Source organism: Calonectris borealis, chromosome 28 (genome assembly GCF_964195595.1).
Source record: "Calonectris borealis chromosome 28, bCalBor7.hap1.2, whole genome shotgun sequence".
Classification (NCBI taxonomy): domain Eukaryota; kingdom Metazoa; phylum Chordata; class Aves; order Procellariiformes; family Procellariidae; genus Calonectris; species Calonectris borealis.
In genome coordinates, this window is record NC_134339.1 from 941557 (window position 1) to 964494 (window position 22938).

A 22938-nucleotide genomic window follows, 5' to 3' on the forward strand; every position below is an offset into this window, starting at 1 on the left:
GGGCCATGGAGTATGGTTATGCAAAGATGTGGATTCTTCGCAGGGGAAGGGACAAGTGAACATCTTGAAGTGTTTATATTTAAAGAGGAAAAAAAAGAGTCGTGGTTCTTGGAATTGGTGCTTCTTAGTAGCAAGTAGATTGAATACAGCCCTTTTTAATGCAGTTTAAATAATCGATGGTATATTCAATTACAGAAATATTTGGCAGAGCTCTAAATGGGTCACACCTGTCCTTAAACTGTTCTTAAGGTAAATATCTCACCGTGCTGTGTCGCGTTGACCAAATTCTGTAAGAACTGGTGCCTGGGAGGGAAAACTCCTTGGCTGTACATGCAGTTATCCCCCAAACCCTGTACCTTGTATACTACTGGCATTTGGTTTTGCTTTAGGGATGCCTTAGCAAGCCTGGCTTGTATATTCTGGGCATAGTCAGCTACTGAAGTTGGCAATCCTGCAGTTACAGCACTATAGCTGGACTTGGCCGGGGGTTTCGGCGTCACAGGTGTTGGTGGCTCCTGCGTTGCCCACCGGCTTGCTCTCGGGGGACAGGCTGGCAGCGGTGAGCCCGCTGGGCGCTCGGCCGCGGGGAAGGAGAGGGCAAAGGGATGAACCTTTGTTGTGGTGACCGTCGTCTTGAAGTTACACGCAAACAAAAGCTGGAGTTGAGGGCTTGCCCCAGCCCCGCGGAGGGAGGCAGGCAGGTGGTGTTGAGAACACTTTGTTTGGGAAAGTTTTTCTCATTGTGTCGAACAATTCTTCTTAGATGATCCTTCCTGTGGGCTGAATCATCGTCTCGGCGAACACGTTAGCTATCCTAGCCAGCTCCGCGGCCGCATCCTGTGCGGTCCGGGGCATCCTGCGCTGCTGGCGGAGCTGGTGGGCGCTGGGCTGCCCAGCACCCCGCAGGATTGCAGCCCCTACGTTTGGGGTTAGAATAAACACTCCTGATGTGCGTTTGCTCCAGCCTTCCTCTCCCCTTTGGGATCTGTTTTTTCCCCTTGCGCCAGGGAAGTTTGCAGGGCAAGTGCTGGCTCTTAGCAATAAAGCGTACGAGTCGTGAGCCACCGTCCCTCTCCCCGGCGAGAGAAGCCTTACAAATAAACTACCAAGGCCACTGTGATTGTGTGTGTGTGTGTTTGGCCATTTCTGCACGTAATTTCCACATTATTTGGAAACGGTCCTTAATTTGTCTAATTTTTAACTGCCTCTGGCCTCCCTACCTGCTGGCTTGGGAGTACGGTGGCGGGCTGGGCGGGCTCACGTACGCGCGGCTGGCACTGCTCCCTGGGCGCAGCCCGGGGAAGCCGCCAAGGAAAGCCTTCTTGTTTGATCTGAAATGTCTCTCTTGCAGACTTCTGCGGGTTGTTTTTTTTGGTCAGGTGTAAGTAAACAGGCTTTTGTCCCCTATTTTCTTGCTCGGTGAGTAATGGAAACCAAGTGGGAAAAGATTTCTGTTCCCCAGCAAAAGGACAATGTTCTGGTTGCATCTCTGATACGGTAATTTTATTTTACATTGCAAATTAAACAATACTTGGAAAGATGCAAATTGGAGCGGAAATAGAGGTATATGCTTCTAAGTAAAGTAGCGGGGCGGTGTGCGCCTATTCCGTGCATCTGCACGTATGTGCAAAATACACAATTGCCTGCGAAACGTGGAAGGTCAGTACGTAGCGTCTCGGGGGACCTGCAGCCGTCGTATTTCATTCCTCGCTGGCATCAGGCTGCTGTGCGCGCTCAGCAAAATGAATTCTTTCTTTGGACAACAATACGTGCGTTAGTGTCGAGTGTCTGCATCTTTCATGAGTGTGCAACTTTGTGGTAAAATAAATGAGCCGGAAAAAACAGGATGTGGATTTACTCTCGCTCTTCTCCCCAAAACTTTCTGTTTAATGGAATATAACCCCTTGCTTTGTGAATAAGCCTGTATCTACTGAATTTAAATTGTTTTGTGGTAGCAAACACGTTGATGTTGTTGAATGCATGTGATGCAGAACATGCGTAAAAGTTCTCCACAGGGCTGTCTTTGCGTTTCAGTTTGCTTGCAGGATTGCAGTTCCCAGGAGCCCTCAGAGGTCCTATAGACGCACGTATGGCCGTCGAGCCGGGAGCTCCTGAGTGGCACGAGCCTGGTGTTCAGGTCAAGGGTGTAACTGCTCGTAGCTCCGTGGGTTTTAATATTTAGTTAATAGAATTAAACATTTTGAATTGGCATGCCTGGAAATAGTGAGGAGCAGCGTGTTGGCAGCGTTCCGTAAGCTTGGGTTGAAGGAGTGCCGGGGAGGTGGCGGGGCGGCACCGCTGGTGTCCAGCGCTGCGTTTCTTTGTGCTGAGATTTGGCAGCCCCGAGTCGGAACCTGCTGTCGGTGCGTGGGTGCGTTCCCCAGCCTCCTGTCGAAAAGCAATTTGGGGAGGGCTGAGGTGCTCCGTGGCACCCTCCCGGTGGGGGGGCCCCGCGGGGTCAGGTCTGAGCCACCGCCCTGCTCTTCTGCAGGGCTGGTTTATCGCGAGCTGCTGCCAGCAGCTGCGGGTGGCTCATCCCAGGGCTCGGAGCAGCCCCTCATGCTTCTCCCACCCTCCGCCGTCCCCGCAGCCCTGCTTTGCCCTGACATGGTGCAGTGGGACCTCAGGGCCGCCTGGCCGGTGGCAATGGGGTTCCCGCTGTCGCCTCGCGTTGGGCTCTGTTTCCATCCACGAGGAGGGAGGCAGAGCTGCTCCTCCGAAATACGCGTTGATCCAAGGTGCTAGCGAAGAAGCAGCGCATTCTCTGACACCTGTTCCCGGTCTGACTCAAACCAACGTTATTCTTGGCCCATTTCCCTGCGCCTTTTGTCCCTCAGACCCTCCCTGATATCCCGCTTCTTGCAGAGCGTGGATGGGCTGTTGGGCTTGGATGGAGGCTGGGGACAAGGGACGCGGGTAGGTTCGTCCCAGAGAGGCTGGGGACAAGGGACGCGGTGGGTTCGTCCCACAGGCTGCTGACCTTTTGAAAGCACCGACTGGTCGAGCCCCGTGTTATCCTCCGTCCCCGTTTCATGCTGCTCCTTTGTGCTCTTGTTTGGTCATTGCTGTGCCTTTGTTTTTACAGCTGGGGGAAGTGTTTTGAGCTTTAAAGTTTATTTTCTTCCCTCTGGTTGTCGTCACAGGTTTGTTTTCTTTCTCCCTGTGGCATCTTGCTGGCTTTCCTAGGGGCTGGGAGGTAGGACCCTCTCTGCTCTCCCTGCCTTTCTGCTGGAGGGAGCGGGCTTCTTCCCTGCGCTCGGGAGGCCCGCTGGCCTCGCTGCCTTCACTTGGTCTCATGGCTTTTTGTTAGTTTAATAAATCCTGTCTAGTTTGGCCTGTCCTCCAGGGAGAGGATAGCCCAGCAATTCGGCACTGGCGTGAACCGCGGGACTCTGGGTCCGGTCCTTGGCCGCGCTGTGGACACCGGTGGTGGTGGCCGTGCCACGGTGCAGCGTTGTCCCACCACTGGCACTATGTGCAGTTGTTTTGCAAGGTCTTGATGAGGTTTAGGCTGGTCCAGGTAATTTATTTCCTTAATTGTGACTTTAAGCGGGCAAACATCTTGATTACCAAAAAGCCACCCCCCAAAACGCAGTGGGGACCTTCCTGTAAATAACACTTGTTTCTAAAGTGAAAGGTGGTTGAATTTGCTTGTTGGGTTTTCTTTTTCTTTTTTTTTTCCCAAACCTTCTTCATCCCTGTGCTGGGCACTGTTTTGTGCACTTATTTTTCTCTTCTCCCCCACTTCTGGATGTCACCCCAGCACCCCTGAAACCAGCCCGGGAGCTGCCTTGGAGCCTGCCCTGTCCTTTGAGAGCAGTTGCAGCCGCCCATGGGCTGTGCCATCGAGCGAAGCAGTGTCCTGACCCACAGCAGAAGCTGTGAATGCAGCTGCGTTGTGAAACATCATGTGCATCATCTCCCAGACCATCTTCCAAAAGACCAGGAGCAGCTATAGTACCTCTTTGGCTCTTTTTCCCCTCTTTCTGGCTTTTTTTTCGTGCTGGCTGTAGATTTAATTTCTCTCCATACTCATCCCTCGTCCAAAGCCGATGGGGAATGGATCATTTTTCCCCACTCTCTGCCTGGTACCGCTCCCATCTTTCCCCAGCCCCAAACATTTCCTAAAACCCAGCTCCGAGTGTGGACTGTGCAGAAACTGCTGAACCAGAATATGGTGCAGGAGATGCCAGAGCAGATGCTAAGCGGGGGAATTAATGATCACCGAAGTGGTGGCATCAGCTTTTTTTAAGTCAAAAATTATCCCTGAGCACGTGTTTGGGGAGGGGGGAGGCAGCAGCGGGCGCTTCCCTGGGGACGGGGGTGCGGGGGCCCATGTGGGGTGGATGTGCGTGTCTTGGCTTTGAATTCTCGGCACATTCATCATCACAAAGATAAATGGGCAGAGTCTGCCCCATAAATCTTGTAGGGATCTGTGTCAGCGGGTTCCGAGATGACCTGTTTGTTTAACGTGTCGGCGCAGTTGCACGTGTCCCCGCTTCGGGTGCCTGATCTGGGGGACGCCATCGCTGCCCTCCACGTCACTGCGCTCTCGGGGTCCGGAGCATCCCCTTGTGCCGCCTGGCCACTTGCTCCTCCTGGACGGGTCGGGAAGTGGCAGCACGGCGGGGCAGGGGACGGGACCGAGCTGGGTCCTGGGGAGCTGTGAGCTTCTCGGGCAGCGTGGCTCCATCCCCTTCTTGGGGCATGACGCCACCGGGCTTTGGGTCCCTCCGGCCAGGGCTGGCACCTCGCCGTCTGGGGGGCAGTTACGCAGCGGTGCTCATCCTCGGGGATCTTCCCCATGCCCCTCATGTTGTGGGCTTGCAGGAGCACATCCCGGCAAGCGGCTGTCTTCATTCGAGCCGTCCCGTCCTGCGGCCGGCCGTGCTGCATCCCTCCCCCAGGACCGGCCGGGCTGCAGCTACCAGCAGCGCAGCACGGGCTGTGCGGCCAAGGCACGAAACCGCCCACTCTCAAGCGAGATCCACTGAAACGCTTTCTTTCTCCTCAGGCAGCAGAAAAGCTGAGCCTTGCTGTCCTGGCCAGCCAGCTTTGGTCCAACCTGAAATTTTGAGGCAGTGGAGGGGATGAAACGGAGCTCCCCTACCTGGGGCGGGGGCTCCCAGTCTGCCCCATGAGCAGGGGCCACCAAGGTGGCATTGCCGGGGACCCCGTGCTGCCCTCCAGGTGTTCGGCACCGCTTGCTTTTGGGGGAATTTTTTTGCTCCCCCCCCTTTTTTTTTTTTTTAAATTGTTTTGTCGTGCGCCGGGAAAAGGAAGTGAACAAATTGTATAGTCCCATCCACAATCGACGTCCTGTAAACAGCTACCGGCTGCCTTCCATTCACAGCTGTTTTTTCCCATTCGGGGGCGGACGGGGCTGGTAAATAAACAGGCAGAGCTGGCGGCCGCTCCCAGCGCCCGCTTTTGCCCTTGCAGGGGCTCTGCCTGCACCCAGGGGCCTTTCCCGGGGACGCCTGGGTGCCGAGCTGCGTCGGTGGGTTTCTCCTCGCCGAGCGGTGGGGCGTGGGTCCGGGGAGCCAACTCTTGCCAGGAAAAACAACTTTGCTAGTTTGACTGGGACTAAAGCTAATTACTAGTCGACTAATTTTATTGATTTCAAATCCCTTTTAGTAGAGATTTTGCTGTGAGGCTGATCGCCAGAGCGATTAGGACACAAAGCCGCTTAATTTGGAAGTGTTTATCAAGCAGCCTTCTGTCACCTCTGTTTCAAATCAAATTACGGTGGTACCGGTGTCTCTATCCGTGGCGGCTCGCGCCGTCCCACCTCCAACGGAGGCCGGCGGGCAGCAGGGTCCCCCACGCTTCTCCCGGGGTGGCTCGGGGGCCAGCAGAGGTTAAGTGTATTCATAACGTGAGCGTGGTGGGCTGCGGGGTTTTTATTCCCAGCTGCCAGCACATCCCAGTCCTGCTCCGGCCCGTGGGCACTGCTCTGGCTGCAGAGCTGGATTTGCCGCCCGGCTTTCAAAGCCTCGCTGCGGGCACCTTGTGGTCAGTCGACCCTTGAAGATGGAAGATACCATCTTCATGGCAGCTGCGGCTCTCCCGAGCCTTGTCCAGCCACACGAAGGGCTTGGCCTAAATATTTTTAATAGACTTTTAAAAAAAAAAAAAAAAAAAAGCCTGGCCTAGTCGTTTTGATGGGAATCAGATTAGGGAGGGAGCTTTGATGCTGGCAGATTGCGGAGGCAGGGCGGCTTGGGGAGGGAAGCTCTCAGCCGCAGCTCGAGCAGCACAGCATCCCCGGCGGTGTCCCCCACTGTCACCCGTGGGGCTGCCGTGACGGTCCCCGTGCTGCGTCCTCCTCCTGACACTAAAACCAGGCGCCTTCCAGTCATTTGAGCCGGCTGGACTGCAGCTTTGCAGCAGTGCATGTTTTCCTCCGGGTATCCCTTGGTGCAGGATTTAAGAGCAAAAACTCTGGATCTTGCTGCACAAACGGTGTCCGAGAGGTCTCGGGAGCAAAACGTCCTGCTCTGCATCCCTGCACGTCCTCCGGGTCCAGAGGGGCGGCTGCCCACCCCTGGAGCTTTGCTTGCAAGGGAATCGTCGGGGATTGGGCTTGTTTTGAACGACCTTGGCCCGAATGCAAAGGCCATACGTCAGGGAGTCCTTCTTGGCCGTCTGCGGGTGGGCAGAGCAGGGGCTGGCACCGCAGCCACGCTCCCTCCCAAGCTGCCTCCCGGTGCTGTGCTCGGATCGGGGGTTTCAGAGCCACAAAACATCTCGGGGCGCTCGGCTGGCGCGAGGGCAGCGCGTGTGCCCAGGTAGCTGTCGGGGCTCGGGTTATTGAAACCAGAGCCGCATCTCTCGGTGCGGCATTGTCGGCCCCGAGGACCCCGTGGGTGAGGGCTGGAAGCCGCAGACCGGGAACTGAGCAGGAGGGACCGTAAGTGGCTGCTGCGACGTGGGGATGGGGCGGAAAAGCCTCCAGCCTCCTTAATGCCTTTTCTTGTTTAAGAGTTGTGTGTTTAAAGTGGTTTCGTTCCTCCTGGGTGGGGAACGGCTCCCGGTGCCCTGTGTCGCCGGTCACTTGTGCGTAGCCTTTTACTGTGGCTCATTATGGGGTGAAGGGCTTTTTTGCTGAGGCTAAATGTGGACAAATTATTTTTATCCGTGCTGAGAGCTTAGGACGGTTCTTGTCTATCAGCTCTTCTTAGCTGCTGCACAAAAATCGTAAGGGAAAAAAAAAATCACTGTCTGACAGCTACATCTTATTCTATTAGTATGTTTTAATTAGAACATGAGCAAGAAATGTGTTATGAATATTCATGATCAGGGTTATTAAAATGCACAATTAATCTGTACGCTTTTTAATAACTGTATTAATGGAGAGAGGAGGTAGTTCCTATTTTTGTCTTTTCTGAATTGGAAAGTGTGCCTTAACTTGGTTAGTTGGAAAATGGGTTTATTTTAAAATAAAGTTGGCTCCCGACAGCTGCGTGCACTCGTGGGCGTCTCTAAAACTGCACACACGCCCTGCGCTGGAAGAGCGTTGTAAAAGCCAAGCACTCAAAAGCTGGGATTTGCCAGAATTAAGCTCGCTTGTGCAAACGTAATTCAGCTCTGTGCCACATGAGTTTTGACACGATCTCGGTTGGTGACTTGGATTTATGATTTTTTCTTTTTTTGCCCGGGACCGTGCGTGCTTTAGCGCAGGAAATCTGTGCCCGGGGGTGAGGCAGAGTTGGGGGGCGAGGGAGATGCCTGCGGGATCTCCGTCTCACCCGGGGGAGCCCGGCAGCACATGAGCGACGCCCCTGGGCAGCAAACACATCGCCAGGTGCCCAAGGTGCCTCTGAGCGTCCCCTGGGCGCCCGGCCTCGCCCCCCCAGCTGCTGGGACAGAGGGGTCCGGGGGGATGCTTGGGTGCCCTTGGGCGAGCGCTCGGGGAGAGCCCCGGGGGGCCGGCGTGGGGCTGCCCGGGCGGTGGCCTTCTCACCCCAGGCTTCTGCTCCTTCCTCTTCCTCCATTGGGTCGAGCCCGGCTGCTCGGTGCCAGGCGGTGCCCGCGGGAGGGCCGGGGCTGGAGGGCACCGCCGGTGAGTGCCACGGCCTGGGGGAAGAGTGACCGTGGTGGCGGTGGCACCGTCTTCGGGGATTTTATGGTGCGAGTGGAGCAAAAACCTGCTGATGGGGGCTTTTCCAGAAGCGCCTGCTTTGGGTTTTCGCAGGGTTGGCAGAGGGCATTTGCTGCCAAATTTTAGATCCTTACTCCCATATGAAGGGAGGGAAGAGCAGGTTGGCATTGGGTGTAGGACAGATGCCAGAAGTCAAAAGAGGGCAATCTGTTTTTTCCTGGCTTCATCCCAGAAATCCCTGAATCCTTAAAACACCTGCGGGCTGAAGATGGGAGATTTTTGCTGGCACCTTTCACGCTGGTGGCTGCAGCTCGGGGAAGGCGTGAGACCTTTTTTTCCAGCAGGCGTCGGACAGCGGGCTGGCTCCGCAGCGGCACGCCGGCACGGGCACGTTCGGAGGCGGCTGAGCCTTTGGAGCCGCTTCCAGAGCCGTGTGCCGCTTGCTTTGCCGCTCGGGTGGGAGAGCGATAACCTCACTTCACCTTGGCAGCCGCGCGACCACGTGAACGCCAGCGCCTGAGGGGAAAAAAAGGCCTTTTGGGTTTCGCCGGGGGCTGGTTTGCTGCTGCAGGATCCGGCCGCGTGCTGCAGAGCCGATGGGAGGAGGGCAGGGTTTAAGGCTGGCGCAGGAGGGCGGGGGGGGGCTGCTCCGCGTCTCCCCCGGCGCAGTGAGGGGGAAGGAGCACACGCTCCGGGAGAGCGGCTCATTCTCCGGTTTTGACCCCTCTTTGGGGCGCGTTGGCGGCACCCCAGCGCGGGGGTGGCTCGTGCAGAGGGTTTCTCCCCGTCTAGGGGCCACGTTAGCCTCTTGGCCTCGGCTGGTGTCACCCGTACCGCCCGCCGCCTCCTCTTCCCCCCTTCCTTGGGGAGGCCTGGCAGGCATATTTTTTTTTTCTTTTCCAGGAATTTTGGCAAAAAATTCATCCTGGGCTTCCAGGCACCCGAGGTCCCTCCGGAGCCCCCCCAGCCTGCCCCACTGAGGGGCTCTCCCGGCGCATCCTGGCCTGGGGATGCTCCTCTGCCGTCGGGCGGGTTAGAGACAGGAGGGGGTGGCTCTGACCGGGACCCACGAACACCCGTCCTGCACGGTGCAGGGGTGGGCGTCGAGTCAGGACCCCCGTGCCTCGGCTTCCCTCTGGCGCTGGGGCTCCCGAGGTGCCTCGTGGGGGCACCGGCCGTAGCCAAAGCCTGGTCGGTGCCAGCGTCCTCGTCCTTCCAGCGCAAAGGGGCGAGTTTGCCAAGGATGTCTGATGTTCCTGCTTGTGTCTTCACCCTGACCGTTGGGGAGCTTTAAAAATACCCATGAAAGCAAAATGAATAGAAGGAGCATTTCTGCCTCCTGATCTCCGTTGGTGTTTGCAGGGTATGCAGATGAATTGCTTTAGAAAAACACATTAGCAAAGCAAAAGTTTATTCTAGGAAGTAGGAGGTGGGAGAATTGGCAGTAATTCTCCCTAGTATCCAAGGTATTATTAGAGGCTTATCCCTGCTCTGCACAGTAATCACATTGGAAATTTTTGATTAGAAAACAAAATCTAAATGAGAATTATGAATATTCATTAGGTGTATAGATTAATATGCATAATTATGCAAATTAGACAGCAATTAAACACCAATTCTCTGGGGAAATGATTAACACAAAGGCACAGAAATAGAAGGATGTAATTTGAAAGAAGTTTCTGGTTAAATGAACAGTAAGGGGAGCGGAGGAGACAAATACACGGCGTGTTTGCCATAATAATCAGCTTTGCTAAAACAGAATTGGAGTGCGCCCTGCAACCCTGCCCCCCGTGTCCTTGCTCCTGCACGCACCCCCGTCCCTGCCACCGTCCTGCGCCTCCGCTGCCACCGCTGCGGCGAGCGGGTCTCTGCTCCTAAAAGAAAATCTCCCGTAGGGCCCAGCGAGCACCTCGGCTGTTGGTGCTTTGCTATCGTTGGAGGAGCCGGTGTGGAGGGGTCCCCAGAGAGCCCCCGGGGCCCTGGCGCTGGGGGTGGCACGGGGGGATGCCGGGAGCCGCTGCAAGAGGTTTCTCGTGCCGCCCCGTGGCAAGTGTGGCCGTATACCTCCCCCCGCAGTGGGGTTGGGGTTTCCGAGGGACGCGGCAGAGAGGTGGCTCTGGCCGGTGCCATCCGCGCTGCTCAGCCTCCTGCAGATCCAGGATTTCTCCCTGCCCGTCCCAGCAGAGCTCGCAGTATCTGCGTAGGGCAGAACAATGCCCCCACCCTGCCCAGCCCCCTCTCAAAACCCCGGCTTTACCCCCACGAGCCGATGAATGGGGAGACGCCGACTGCTGCTCACTGAGCCCTGGTCGCCCACCGGAGCGGAGGAGATGGACCAGCGCGGTCGGAAACCCTGCTGCCGAGTCGAGGCGCGGCTGCCAGGAAAGGTTCCTCCGCGCAGTCGCGGTGCCAGCTTGAACTGCGAGAGCTTTGCTGATGCAGCTCCCCGGGCTGCTCCTGTCCCGGCGGACGTTCACCATCTCCCCTGGGTGGCTCGTGTGCTGGCAGCCCGAGCCGCGCAGCCTGGGTGGACCTGGCAGGCGATGAAAGGAGCCGATTTCCTACCGCAGTCTGTGTGCAGGCACATTGCAAAACCCTCCTGTTTGGTCCCTTGCCATTTTGGGTCGGATCCCCTTTGCCGAGGATACGCTTGGGAGGGCTAAAAATGGCCCTGCTCTGATGGGCCCTGGGCTGACAGCCCACCTTCCGCTGCGGGAGCGCGAGGGGCTTAAATAACAAACGCCCTCGACCGAGTGCGGCTAAGCCGCAGGTAACGTCGTACCCCCAGCAATTCCCATCCGAGGCTCTTTCGGGTCTGGGCAACGAAGAACAGAGCTTGGCCTGTGACCTCGCAGCACCATGGACAAAAATCGGGTCCCACTGGAGCAATGAGTTTTTAATTCATAGTCCTCTTCACCATCGGCCTTGGGAGAAGTTCATGGGCGCTCTCTGGAATAAAGCAAGTTAAAATACTTGTTTCTCCTCTTCCCACTGTCCCGTGTTTTGAAGCGTTTCCAGGCTGTGGTGGGATTTGCTTTGAAGTTTGTGGAATAAACTCCCAGCTGGAGTGGGAAGGTGAGGAGGGAGAGGGGAGGATCGGTCACGCCAAGTGGAAGTGGTTTATTAATGAAAATATTGTTTTGTTTGTAGAAGGAAGAGTTAATTTTGCGAGAACACCTTTGAGGCTTTGCTGATAAAGCAAGAGTAACCTTTGTTCTTCCTGTTTTTCGGTAGGTTTGGATGAAAGACCGGGATCAGGTTCCTGGGGAACGGGAGATCAAAACAGCTCCACATTTGACCAGGGAAGGGTAAGGACGAAGCACAAACACCGAGCGCCAACCAAAATAAACGGGGGCTTTGCCATGGCTTCTCAGCCCGTGCATTTGTGCCCAGGTTGGGTCTAACCCTGGAACAGCTTTTCTTGCCCCATTTTGGGCATGGGTTCTGTTAACCCTGCGGGGGTGACAGCAGGGAGAGGGGCCCCCCCCATGCCCATCTCCATCTCCCCAGGCTTTGCTGCCTTGAGGTTCCCTTTGGAGAAGGCTTCCCCTCCAAAACCCTCCCCTAGGCCCGCACCCCGTGTGGGCTCCCCGCGGCTGCTCGGGCCTCTCCCCTCCCTTGGCCGGGGGAGAGGGGGGGTCCTGGCCGCGGGGTGGGAGAGGTCCCCAAACGGGGCCACGGCCGAGCGGGTTGAGGGATCTGACCTGATGGGCTGTGCCTTCGGCAAAGCTTGCTGGGCGCCCACCATGCACGGCTTGGGGAGCCCACGGGGCCGACTGGGGCTTGCTTTTTGGGGAATCTACCGTGTCGGCCGTCCGAGGTGCCCGCAGCGGGGGTGGAGAGCGCGGGAGGGGTTCGCAGGGAAGGAGTCGAGGCTGCGACAGCGCATAACTGGGGCCTGAGGAGGGGAAGAGAGAAAAGACATTAACTTAATTGAAATGGTGTTATTTTGACAGATGCTCGTGTTAATGGGTTTGTGTGATTCGTTTTTGCAATGGCACCTTTCCCTTCCCTTAGGTCAGTGGCGGAGCAGGCGCTGTGGTGTCATTTCTCATTTTTGTAGGCCCTCCCTTCGCCCCCTGGTTCGGGGAGGGGGCTGCCTGGCTCTCACCTGGCGGGTGCCGAGCCGCTGGGTGAAGGCAGAAACTGCCTGAGAGCTGCCAGCACGGGGCACCCCCCGAATGTCCCTGCTGAGGTGCCATATCCCCTCGCAGTGCCGCAGCCTCGTGGCTGCACCGCCCTGCTCTCCCTTGCCGTGGGGATAAGATCATTTCTGTGCCCTTTTTTCGAGGAACCTTTGACTTTGACCCTTCCTGCTATGGGAGGGACTGAGCTCCGACAGCCTTGTGTTTTGGCATTGGCTCGGCATCCCCACGTGCCCGCAGTAACTCTCCCGTGTTGCTTCAGCAGAGCTATGGCGAAGGCCCCCACTACGGCGAGCCCAGGGACCTGCCGTCTCACAACAGCATATCTTCATCACCGTTCCTGGGAGCTGGACTAGTGGGTAAGTGCCTCCGGGGGCCCGGCGGGTGTGCGGTCAAAGCAGGGGAAATCTAACGCAGAACGGCGCGTGGCGGTGGGAGCGCTTGCGCTGGGCGGCCTTGCTGCTCCCCAGGTCGGACCTGCTCCAGAAGGTGTTCTCAAAGCTGTTGTTAAAGGAGCTGCTGTCCAGAGGGCCTCGTCAGCGCCTGACGTGCATGACAGCCACCGTATTTCATGGGCGTGATTATTTTTCCCTGCTTTACAGTAGCACCCAGAGGCAATAGCAGAGATTGATGCCCGCCGTGCTGGCACGGGATGGGCTGAGTTTGCTCTTGGGAGCTGGTAATCGGGGGCGGAAAAGCACCGGGAGAGAGGGGGAGAAAAGGCGCAGCTCATCGTTAAGGTCTTGCAACAGGCTCGTGGCTGCTTTGCTGTCCAGCCCTGCAGCCCCAGGGCGGTGCAGTCTCCGCAGAGAGCTGGAGGTGCTCCCCCTCGCTGCGGTGGGGTTTGGAGGGCCCCTTCTTGTGTCCTGCAAGGCTCCGGCAGCCCCGTCTGGCTCCTCCGTCCCCTGCTGCAACTGGGCAGCGTGAGGAGCTCGCGGGGACGGGCGAGTGCCGTGCGGCTCTGGCCCCACATGCTGTGCCGGAGACGGCGATCGTGCGTGGCCGGATGCGTGCGACAATTTACCCAGTTACCTCTCCCAGCTCGGGGGTGGGAGGAGAGATTAAGAGCAGAAAATATCCATCCTGAAGGGCTTAGAGAGCTCTAATGACGTGAGGTCAGGAATTGTGCTTAGTCCTCCCCACCTTTGCCCACGCAGTGGTGGTTAAAACCCTCGGGCGAGTGTGGAAGGGGCGGTGTTGGGGCAGGGCCCCGCAGCTAGCCGTGTTTGCTCGTGGTTTGAAGGGTGGGGTTAGAAGAGGGAGTTGTGTTTGAAACAGAAAATCCCCACCACGATAGGAGGTTCCTCCTGCGGAACTGGTCGGAAAGGGGAAGAGAGGAGCGGGGTCGTGCTGGGAAGCGAGCAGCCACGCGTTTGCTCCTTCTGGCTCGCGTCTGGGGCGAGGGGCTCGCTCTCAGCTCTGCCCCCGCCTCCTGCTCCTCTTGCCGTTGGGAGGGACGATGTTTAATTGCCCCTCGGGGGTCCTGTGCAGGCGTGGAAGAGCGTTCCTGGGCAGCTGCCCCCTGTCCCTCTGCAAGGGCGGTTATTCCTTCTCATTTTCTGCCCCAGGAGGATGTAAGCAAAGCAGAAGAGATGTTTCTTAATACGACGGGGGAGCCTTGATGCAGTTCAGCAGGGTTTCTTGGGGGTGTGCGTGGGGGGCACCCGTCCCACGCCTGGGGCCAAGGCAGCCTTGAGAGTTTCCAGCCGAGAACACGGAGGTTTCCCCTTTGATGTGTGCAGGGAAGACGCGTTTGGCTTCCTCTCAAAGACAGGGCTCCCAGTCTTTGGCAAGCGCTGCGGCACTCCCCGGCAAGGCTGCGAGCCCAACCGGTCCCCAGCACGTGGAGCCGGAGCCTCCGCTGCCCCGGCGGGTGATTTCCACCGGCTGTCTCCGCAGCGGAGGGCGAGCTGCGGCCTCGTGGCCGGCAGGACGGCAGCCGCCCACCGTGCCCGAGGCTCCAGTGCCCGCCGGGGCTGCGTCTCCCTGCGCCGCTGCAAGGTCTCGGCCGCTGGCCTGGACGGTTGGCTGCAGCACCAGGAGCTCCACCGCCGAAACAGGAGCTGGGGAGGCCGGGAGAGAGCAGCCAGGAGGGGCAGGGGGCTCCTCATATTTCAAAGTCGCTTTTGTTCCTAAAATCGAATGTGGTTAAAGTAGAAAACATCAAGTCCTGGAGCAGGTTCCAAAATACATAAATAAGTTTTGCTTTGCCTCTGTGCTCATGTGCTGAGAAGGATGGACCGGAGGAAGACCACGGGTGGGATTTTCTCTTCCTCTTTACCAAGCTGCTTCTGAAAACTTTTCAAGTGGCAAAATGATAAGTGGAAGGGGAGAGAAAGGAGAGCAGAAAAAAAAAAAAATGCTTTTGCATTTGCGTAAAAGCAGTGGCGAAGCGGGAGGGAAAGGTGAGTTTTGGAGATGTGTCACTTCAGCTGCCAGTCCCTGGTTTCCAGCAAGGTCCCCCTGGGGCAGCGGGCCGGGCAAGCTCCTGCTAATGGGGCGATTGAATGGAACTGGTAAATCTTAAAACATGAGGAGATGGAAGGAGCAGATTCGGATGGACGTGTCCGGACATGCGTGGACAAAAGGTGCGTGAGATTATTGTCTAAGCCCTTCTCTAAAATCAGGTTTTGTATCTCTTTCCCACTCGACCTCTATTTCTTCAAGGATGATCAGAAACCACTGGAAGAAACATTTCAGGAAGAACACGATCGCTGTTGGAAATGATGGGCTTGGCCAGCTAGGGAGGGAGGCTGAGCTGAAGGGGCCCCACAAAGAAAACGTGCACGTTGGCATCCCCCGTCTCCGCTGGCTGCCGCTCCGTTGGGGTGGTGCTGGCCTCCTCCGGGAACCCGTGTCCTCCAGCTTTTGTGTTTCTCGAGTCAGTGCAGTGTCCCAGAGGCAGCCTCAGCCAGCCATCCTCTAACAATGTGCCCTGGGGACAGCGAGCACCCTTCCCGCAGCAAAGGGACGCTGCTGGCCAGGCAGCCCTTGTAGGAGAAATGAAGCTAAACTGTGATTTTTTGGCCCTATTTTCCACATGCATCCAGCAAATGGAAAGGAGGCTCCGCTCTCACCAGCCTTTGGTGGTGTCTGGCTCGTGAGCAGCGGTGACCGCGCACGGAAGCAGCGCAGATAGAGAGGGGGAGAATGGGGAGCAGTGCCAGGGCAGCAAACTCCACGAGAAGAGCAGAGCTGGCGAGATTTGCTTGGCCCGGGAGGGGAGGAAAGCGGGTCTGAGTTCAGGGGGAGCAGGGCACTGCCAGCACACCCCCGAAACCCCCGCGAGGCTGAATCCCTGCCTCTTGTTCCTGCCTGCCTGTCCAGGCAGGTCCCTTGTGCCGTCACCCCAGCCCGTGCCCTCGTCCCCCGCCCGGGGTCCCCCACCCGAGTGCGGTGCTCAGCTCCTGGGGGGGGAAGATGCTTCAACAGCCCACGCTGGGGGAGCGCAAAGCTCTGGTGCAAAGTGCCGGACAGGTTTAATCCCAGAAGGGCAGCGTGCCTGTTGTTTCCTGCAAGCAGGCAGCAGTCCTGGCACTGGAGACACTGGTGCTGGTGGCTGGAGGGATGGTTGCCTGCCTGCTCGTCCGCGGGCAGCCCCAGTCCAACCCGCTCCCGGGACGATGGCCCTGCAGATCGCAGGGTGCACACCTAGTCCAAAACTGGTTTGAATTCAGGTAGCATGCTTTTGAAAGGAAAAGTACTGATTTCTATTCGGCTGGGACACACAGATGTGGTATTTGGGGCTTATGGATGTTCTTTAGATGAACGCACAGCATCTGGCACGATGGGAGCTTGGCTTTGGGAGGCAGCTTGGGCGCGGAGCAGGAGAGGGGCTGCACCGACAGCAGGACCTGCGGGTGCTGCTCAGAGCTGGCCTTCCCCTGCCCTCAGGGCTCCCCAAGAGCTGCGGGTGACGCCGCTCATCCGCTTTTTGAAGGGGACGGTGCGAGGGCAGGCTTCAGTCGGATGCTTTCCAAAGCCCGGGTTCCCCCTCTGCCACAGCTTCAGCTTCACAAGGTGATGGGGAAAACCAGAGCTGCCTGCAAGACTGACTGGGCGGGGAGCTCTGGCCTGTGTTGCACTGGATGGGATAACATAAATTTAAAAAAAAAAAAAAAACCAAAAACAAAAGTAAGTTTAAGTCCCTGAATGGAAATACCGTCAGTCCTCTCAACAAAAATCACCCGAAGCTGCCAGGCGGGGGTCGGTGAACCCGACGAGCAGGGTGCAGTAGCAATGCCTGCGAGCTCCATCACTGCCTTCTCCAAGTTGTCAAGCGTTGAGCCCGTGGTGCTGCTGCCCGGAGGACGGGTGACGTCCTGGGAAGGTCTGAGCATCCCAGCCTTGAGCGGGGAGAGGTGACGGGGACCGTCCCTGGCTGCCCAGGGGGGTGCCAGGACACAGCGCGGTGATGAACCGGCTCATCCCAGAGGGCGAGGAGGGCTTTTCTGTTGGTTTTAAATCACCGGTCTTCAAAATCTGCCACTCTTTTACCATTCATCTTCAGTGGGGGCAGGCGGGGGGGGATTGCTTAAACAGCGGGGAAACTGATAAGCCATAACAGATTTCTTTCTGGTAATTATTTCTAGTAATTAGCTTCTTTTCAGAGGAGTGTTTCTAATCTTGTGTGTATTGTGAGCTGTTGTGGATTGGGTTCTTCCTGGACAATGGTTTTAATCTGCCCACGGACGGGGTTTGTTGCTGCTCCTGGTTTTTGAACATTTTTTTTCCCCCCCTTTTAATCCCCGGCTGTGTTTTTCCTCCCCTTTTTCCCCAGGCTGTAACTCTAAGGGAATTACCGGCGCGGGGCTGGGGGGAGGCGCGCGGTGGGTGGCTGTGCCCTGGCCGGGGCGGTGGGTGCTGGGGGCTGCGTTTCGGAGCACGGGGACGGGGTGATGCGGGGGCACCGGTGTGAACCGCCGCGCCTCGGCAAAGCACCTGCCTTCCTCCCGGCAGGCGCTGGCAAGACCCGTAGGCAGCGTTGAATCGCCTTTTCTTGGCGTATTTGTACACATCTGTGAGTGGGGCTTGTCTTGGGGAGAGAAATCGCAAAACCACAAGTTTACTCAAAAGCATGGTTTGCTCTGGTGGAGGTGAGATGCTGCCGTGGTCCCGGGCGCCGAGGCCAAGCCCTGCCGCTGCCACAGCTGGCGGCAACCTCAGGAAAGAGGAGTTTTTATTCTGCCACCTTGCCTCCGAGCCCGGGGGCAAATCTGCCGTTGGGAGGAGAGAGAGCAAAGAGCGCGCGGGGGTTTCCCTGCAAGAGCCCTGGGTGAAGGCAGGCCCCGAGGAGGCTTCATCGGAGCCCGGCACAGCCGGATCCTGCAAGAGAGAACACGCCGGGGAGAGGAGAGAGGTTGGGAAATCGCTCGTTAAGCAGGGTTGAAGGCAGCGTGGGCAGGCGAGGGGCAGGGGAAAGAGCTGGCGGGGGGGGAAGAGGCAGGAGGGGGATGCCGGGACTCGCCGCGAAGCAATGCCACGGAGAGCTGGGAGTACTAAATGCCGCCAGCCAGCTTCTGGGTGCACCTCGCTCAAGGTGCCCTCCGCCGTGCTTCACCTTCGCATGCTGAGGTAAATCCGACAGATAGGATTTCCAAGGGAAATCCCTTTCCCATTCAAGGGATTTATTCCCAGTATCTTCTGATTTTTATTTCTGCCCCCCCCCCCAAGATCACTTAACACCCATCTGCAGGATTTCAGTAATTCGGTCATTTGGGGAGATTCCTGGCGTTTTCTGCCAGACCTGCCTCCATCCCGGTCCTTGCCACAGTCCTGGGGTTTCACCACCTTGTCTGGTCGGTGGCCCTGGGCTGTGGCTGCGAAGGGGCGACTCGGGCGAGTCCCGGCGCGGCCAGCTTTGCCGCGTGTGCCGGCTGGCATCTCCCCAGCAGCAGAAACAGCACCTTCTGCTGGCAAGTTCAGCTTTTTCTTGCCCAACTTGTGGACTTTTTTTATTTCAACAGGCTAGATACATTCCGATCCAGAAAAGCTTGCTGTTCTTCCTTCTGTCTTGTTTTCCTAGACAATTATGTGTAAAATTTCTACCGCTGAGGTTTTTGCTGCTTTTTCCCCTTGTTATGTGGTGACGAAGGAGGGCGCAGGGGCCGGGGCTGGGGCTGGCCGGGGGGGCTGCCCTCCCTTTCCCAATTTCCCCTGTCCGCGAGACGCCCGCTGATCCAAGCGCGCAGCAGATCGCTGGTACCAGGCGCGCTTGCTGTCCCACGGGAACCGAGCGAGGCGTGAGAGACCGTCGGGTGAGGGCAGCGGGTTTCGGAGCAATACGGTGCAGCGCTGGCGCTGGGTTGCAGTCCTTCGTCTTCCTGCGCCCGCGCCGAGAGCCCTGCGGTTCAGCCCCGAGGTTATCTGGTGCGGCAGAGGCGCTTGGCTCGGCGCTTCACCGCCCAAGCCACGCGTGGAAGCGGCGGTGTGTTATCAGACGGGAGGGCTGGCTGTCGCTGACCAGATAAACGAGCGTGGCATTACCCTGCTTTTCCTCTGGTTTAGGAGTAATCGTGATCCACCCGATGCCACAACCTGTTGAGTTATTTGTGTAACGTTGCCGGCGCTGCGGCAAATCGAGCTGCTAAGCTCTTTTAAAAATTAGGTCATTTAGGAGATCTGTCCTCTGACATTTTGACCTTTGTTTACTTAACGTTTAAGCCTCTGAAACGCAACGGCTGCAGCGCCCGGCGCGTCCGGCTGTCACTGGGGGCGAGGGGTGGCGGGGTGCTGACGTGCCGCGCTGTGACCCCCGCACCGTCGGGAAGGGGGGTCTCGGGTTTGGGGGTTGTAGTGGGGGAACCCACTCTGAAATTTCGGCTTGAGTTGAAGGCCCCCGTGCTAAGGTTGCAAAGCTGAGTAGCCTCCTCTTCCTTCCCATCTCTCCGCCCTGTGCTTCAGGGGGGCTGGTTTGGGGAAATGTGCTCCCCCTCCTCTTCATCTGCTCCCGAAACCTCTTGACCGTGTGTGGAGCTGCCTGCCAGCCCAAACGTCGCCCCAGTGCATTAACCTGCATCTTAGCAGGCTTCGGTGATGGCTTTAGGTTAAGGAGATTGGCAAAATCCTCCCCCTCCCAATTTTGCTTACTAAGCCAGACCGGAGGCAGGATGCGATCGCCGCTTTTCGGGGAAGGGCTTTTGCTGGGGGGGCTGGCAGAGCCCAGCACCTCCCGGCTGCATCGCGGGCAGAGTTCCCTGTGCTGCGTGGGGCAGCTGCCGGAGCGGGGCCATCCTGCCCTGGGTTCAAAGCCTTTTTGATCATCATCTCCTGTTTCCCTCTTCCCTCCCCCTTTTCCCTGGTGGCACCGTTAATAGGCTGTAATTAACAGCAGGGAAAAATTCCTCATACATTTTCAGTCCAGTTCTTTTTTTTTTTTTTTTTTTTTGTTAAAAAGTGCCTGTTCCCTGCTAGAAAAATGTCTAATTTTGCTTTGGGTGGGGGGGAGACCCCAAAGCAGACTGGTGTGCTGCTGGCTGCCCCAGCCACAGCGTAGAGCTGTCCCCTTTCTCCCTGGCCTGGGGTCCTTCCCCGGGGCTGCAACACTGCCCTGACACCCATGGGTGCTGCTTGCCGGGGAGCACGGCGTGCTCGGGGGCAGCGACCGCGAGGGAAGAGCCTGCAAGGGCACTTCAGAATGGAAACATTTCACCATGTGTGTTGGGTTTCTCCCCCCCCTTGAAAACACTATTTTCAGCAGTGTGTGGGCAGGGTGAGGTTGAGCATGTTTGATAAAAGCCGTCGCTGGGTGCTAAAGTTCACTCGGCAGCGCTGGGGCACGTGGGCTCGGCTCGCCCGGGGCTGCTCCCGCGCAGCATCCCGGTCGGCAGGGATGCTCCGGCTGCGAGGAGCCCCAGAGTCCGGGAGGAGCCTGGCCGGTGGCACCTAACGGAGGGGGCTTGGCAAGGAAGGAGACGCTTTTCTATTGAATGCCTGCTCTTTAGATCTGGATGGGTTTTTGGAAAGTTGAATCTCCACCAGGAAAGGGGAAGAAGGTAATCCCTGTGCCATAAGGAGGGGGAGCTCAGCTCCGTGCGCTGCTGCTCAGCGTGTGCTGGAATTGTGTTTCCTATTGTATGGAAAGCGCCCACAGAGTCTGGCCACTCATGCCTGGCTTTCGGTTTGCTCTGTCACTGCCTCTGCTAAATTCGGCTGGCTTTTTTTAATATGTCTGGAGGGGTTTTTTTGCTCTGGTCTGACACTGCCAGTTTCCATGGCCACAAGCACTTCCCTGCATCACTGCAGTTTTGGGGCTTTGCTGTTTATGGACCAGCCAAGCCCTGCTGTCCGGGAACTTAAAAGAGCTCCTGTTTTAGCAACAAGCTATTACGGGAGGCAGTCACCTCTGCAGGCGGGTGGAGGAAGCCGCGTTAGCAGAGCGGGCTTCGCACCTCGGCGGGATGCCCCGGGAGGGCGGGTGCGCGGGGCTGCACGCAAAACCTCCCCTTCCCTCTTACACAAAACCTTGTGGTTTTTTTTCTCCGCTGTAGGGAAGAGCAGTGAAAGAGCCTCGTACTCCACGTTCGGAAGAGACACAGGGATGCCAGGACTAAACCAGGTAACGATAAAATGCATTGGGATTTTTTGCTTCATTTACTGGCTAAGCTGCTGGGAGTGAGAGCCTGGGAATGGAAAGGAACCTGGCGGTTTGCATCTCGCCTCTCTGCATGAGCTCCTGGAAAGCCTCTGCTCTGCTCAGGAACGTCTGCTGAGTGTCGGGGGCTTAGATGGGTGTGTGTGGCTGGCTCAGAAAAGTTGTCGGAGTTTAGAAAATGGGGTTGTAGCAGCTTCTCAGTTCTTCTCAAAACCTCTTCAGACTCACTTATTTTACTATTGTTAATCCTGTTTCTAGCTGATCTGTGTTTAATCAGCTATGACCTAGCCAACACTGCCCTCGGAGGGGGTTTCAGTGCGTCGGATCCAAGCAACCTTTCCTTGTGAGAGGGTGCCGCGGGCAGAGGAGCGCTCCGGGAGGCACCTTCCCCCTCCAGCTGCCTGCTTTGGGGCTCCCACTTTGTCTCCGAGCACTGTGCCTGGTGCTGCCTGCTCTCCGTCCCCGGCCAGCACCCCCATGTCCCCCCACTCACCAGTTAAGGGGAGGGAGAGACCGTGAGATGGTTTCTGTGCTGTTGTAGCATCATTTCAGCGGACATCGGGTGGTGTTTTGGTTTTATGGTGGTTCTGTCGATGCAGGACCTGCAGCAGATGCTCGTCTCCACAGTCGGGAGGGACACGGCATGGGAGAGCTGCCTCTTGCAGCAACAGCCCTGCCCTGTTGGGTCACCCTGTGTGAACCCCAGCGGGAGGACCAGGGCTCTTCCGTGGGGAAAAACTTGCTTCCCGTGGGGAATAATAAATAATACCACAGGCGTAAATCAGAGCCCGGAACGCAGTCGACCAGCCCTGAGATAATCTAGCCTGCTGGCACCGGCATCCAGAAATAGTTTTTCGGGAAGGAGCGAGCACCTCCGCTTTGATGTGTTGCTGCAACTGCCCCGTCAGTGCCCAAGCACGGCCCCGGGGAAACAGTCCCACCATTTTATTCAAGGGAGCAGCTTTTGGCCGGACAGCTTTTTATTTTGTACATGTACACACACACATATTACATGTTTTAATTTTACACAAATTTGTCATAATTTCCTCTTCTCTGAACTGAGGATGTTTCCTTTGCTGAAACAGCTGTGCTGGCTGTCTGTGCCAGAGTGGATTTAATTTACCACTGAAGCTGCTAAAATAAAAATGGGACAGATGCCAAGCCTTGCTTTTTAATGTTATGGTTTTGCTGGGGTTTCATGGAGGAGGGGGAGATATAAGGTAACAGAAACGGGGTGGGCAAATGGTGCCGCGGGCTGGGAGAGGCCCTGGCGCGGGCGCACGGGTCCGGATCGGGTGGCAGAGCGGGAGACGGAGCCCGTTTGATGTGGAGGGGAGACAAAACCCCCCTTGTGCGGGGCGGCGGGAGGCGAGCGGGGCCGTCTGCACGCTCGCTGTGGCCCCCAGAACAGTTGTTGCTTCTGGCTCCGGGTTTGGGGGGGGGGGAGGTTGACCTGGTTTTTTTCTGTTTGAAAAGCACTGGAAAATTGTCCGGTGGCAGATGCCCTGGATGGGGAGCACGTTGTTCCTCTCCAAAACACCCTCCTCCGGGGCAGAGCTGCGGCTCCCCTCTGATTTAGCCCTTAACCGCCCCTGGAGGCATCCCCAGGGAGAGGGAAGGGGAAGAAAATTGCCTTAAAATCTCAGTGCCCCTCTGGAGGTACCCGCTGGAGGAGCCGGGCAGCAGCGACTCAGCGCTCCGGGATCTCCTCCAGGGTGCTGGGCCGCTTGCTTTTCTTGGCCGCGCTGCTCCGTGGCGCGTAGCGGTTTCAGTGCAAAGGTAATATGACCGGTGGAACAGATTGCAGGAATTTCACCAGCTGTGAACACATGAGCTCCTCTTTCCCTCCCCGACCCCTTTCTGGAGGAGACGGAGTTTTAAAAGCAGTGGGTTTTTCTTTCCAGTTTCTCAAAAGCCTGAAATCCTCCTTTATTTTAACATGTTGCCCTCGGAAGATGGGTCAAAGCTAAGCTTTTGTTACTTAAAAGCCCTTTGCCAGCCCTCTTAAATTCCACGTAAATACATTTAACTTTCTCCCGAGGTGAAAGGGGCACTGCCAGCGGGCGTGCTCCTGGAGCAAAGGCTCCGTCCCGGGA

At 57.2% G+C, this 22938-nt stretch overlaps 1 protein-coding gene across 26 annotated transcripts in view; it reads left to right on the forward strand.

The window, feature by feature from the left end:
* Positions 1-22938, forward strand: part of TCF3 (transcription factor 3) — a 73743-nt gene that overhangs the window by 29859 nt on the left and 20946 nt on the right. For 16 of the 26 annotated variants that reach the window (XR_012677592.1, XR_012677594.1, XR_012677593.1 and 13 more), the window contains 3 exons: positions 11339-11412; positions 12512-12608; positions 20739-20806. Coding sequence is in view for 23 of the 26 variants with exons in the window: in XM_075175831.1 (XP_075031932.1) it covers positions 11339-11412; positions 12512-12608; positions 20739-20806 (239 nt within the window). In the remaining 3 variants the exon portion in view is untranslated. The remainder of the gene's footprint in view (positions 1-11338; positions 11413-12511; positions 12609-20738; positions 20807-22938) is intronic. The other 10 variants (XM_075175840.1, XM_075175842.1, XM_075175843.1 and 7 more) reach the window with 3 other exon arrangements.